This window comes from Empidonax traillii, unplaced genomic scaffold (assembly GCF_003031625.1).
Source record: "Empidonax traillii isolate 1590-97213 ecotype Southwest subspecies unplaced genomic scaffold, ASM303162v1 scaffold114:size1751661, whole genome shotgun sequence".
Lineage (NCBI taxonomy): Eukaryota > Metazoa > Chordata > Aves > Passeriformes > Tyrannidae > Empidonax > Empidonax traillii.
Window position 1 is genome coordinate 280,265 of NW_020955307.1, and position 2,161 is coordinate 282,425.

Sequence of the window (2,161 nt, forward strand, 5' to 3'; positions counted from 1 at the left end):
AACTTCCCTGTTTTACCAGGGTTTGCAAAACACACAAGGGAAAGGACACGTGACACCACTGTGAGAGAAAATAGTATGTGACTGCAAAGGTCTGGCAGTCTGTTTAAACTTCAGTAGTGAGATGTCATGGTGAACAATCTTTTAAGGACTATTTCTTCTCAAGGAATAACCCCCAAACTTCTAAAACTTTGAACATCCTAAAAATCCTCTCCATGCAGCAGCATGAGCCCTCCCCTGTATTGCTCCCACAGCCTCCTGTTACCTCTACAAGTTCCTTCACTGCTTTCTGCTGTATTTCTACCTACTATGTCAGCACTGGCAGGAAGAACACTTACTACTGAAATACCATCTTCATGGCAATTCAACATGCATCCAAGACACCAACTTTTGTCACAAAGGTGCCAGTCTTAAGCAGGAAACAGAAACTGGGGTAACAACAAAGGCAGCAACAACCTCACAGAGCTGTTCAGAGAGGGATCGATCACATCCTGAAGACTCTGCAAACACTGACCTGGTTAGACCCTTGCAAACTAACTCAAACACTGATCCTGAGTCATGAGAATGCCCTGGTGCAAGTGGGGACCGGGGCTCACCTGCCCTGCACTGCTTGCAACAGACCCCGCAGGCATGGGCGACTTGGATACAGGGATACGTGGTCTGTGACCTAGAAATCTTCCCAGCAGTTAACCACAAACTTCTATTGTCAGCAGATGATAAAGTACAGGAATTTTTTTTCCCTTTACGATTTCTTTGTTTTAAAGTAGATAAATTGAGTTGATATGCCAGTAAGTATTTACAATACCTAACTTCAGTAGGTATACTAGGTACATGAGATGCTTAACTCAAACATTCTTTAGAAGTGCAGTGCATTTGCATTAGTGCCACTCTATGCATCCAATTTTGTTGATTTTAAACCCCACATTAATGTAGAAGATCCGGGTAGAAGACTAAACATACAGCAACAAGCCACCCTGAAATCACAGTCTGACCTGTCCATTAACACATTAAACAAGAATGCAACCAAGTAAGACAAAAAAATGTATTGCACCAAACACCCAAAATGTCACCACTGAAGTCAAAAGTAACAAAAGACCATTTTCAGCAGCTCAGAGTTATACAGAAATACCCTAAAAATTAATCTAATGAAACATTAGTTTCATTAGAAACATTAGTTTCATTAGAATTAGATTTCATTTTTCTTCAGTAAGGTTAAGCATTAAGACTCAAATCCATATAAATACAAATACGTGGTCAGACATTTAAACCTGGAAGTTAGACACTGAGGTTGTTAGGGGAAAATGAAAAACAATGGTGCAACTGAAGGCTGCAATTAAAAAAGAATACAATTTTTTTTCTGGAATCAGCAATTCCCCTTCTCCTTATTTACATCCCTAAATATGCATTACTAAATCCAAAAATAGGCAGGCACTTTGAGAATGCTGTCTTTAGTGAAGAAAGTTAAACAAAACCTCTAGGAATTCAGTTGTATTAAAAAATCCTTTAATTAAATAATTTAAAACCCAAAAAGCTCATTCCACCCTCTTCTCTCAAAACACCGTCATGAACTGTCCCGAATTTCCCCTTCTTCCATAGATGAAAGAGATGAACTTTCACTGTCTGAGTTCTCTACAGGTTCACTGCCATCTGAGGATATAGAACACAAAAACCAAACAAGCAATTAGTTTCAGCAATGTTGTTTGCTCATCAAACAGAAGCAGTTTCCTATTTTCTTTTTCTTTCAATCACACTTTTCTTGAGGACAGCTATTTCATAAGACATCATCAGTCTCATAACATGGGATAAAACCCTGGGTAAGACCTTGCTGTTGAAGGAGAAAGCAGGCAATGTTGAGAATTTATTTTAGTTTTTAAATCTTGGTCTTTCAGTCAAGTAGAACAGCAAAAAAGTCTTCATCCACTGACAACTCTAAGTCATTCTCTTGGTTTGCTTTAAATGTTGTTTTCTGGGTTGCTACATACATATATCACAACTGTAATGCATTAAAAGTTATTTACACTTTTACTAGCATTTCAATTAAGATAGGGAACTATTGAGAAATTCTAAATGGAAAATTAAAATGATGTACCTATGTGCTTCTTCCACATTTCCAGCATCCCAAAGATGGTGATAAACTATGTGAATCTATGAGCTAAGGCTGATG

The 2,161-nt window shown here is 38.1% G+C and overlaps 1 protein-coding gene across 1 annotated transcript in view; it reads right to left on the reverse strand.

Annotated features, from left to right (window-relative positions):
• Window positions 1–1,478: 1,478 nt before the first annotated feature.
• The window catches only part of ZNHIT6 (zinc finger HIT-type containing 6), a 32,138-nt gene continuing 31,455 nt past the window's right edge, over window positions 1,479–2,161 (reverse strand). Inside the window, exon 10 of the mRNA XM_027882932.1 lies at window positions 1,479–1,644. Coding sequence (XP_027738733.1) covers window positions 1,559–1,644 — 86 coding nt within the window. The 3' untranslated portion in view covers window positions 1,479–1,558. The remainder of the gene's footprint in view (window positions 1,645–2,161) is intronic.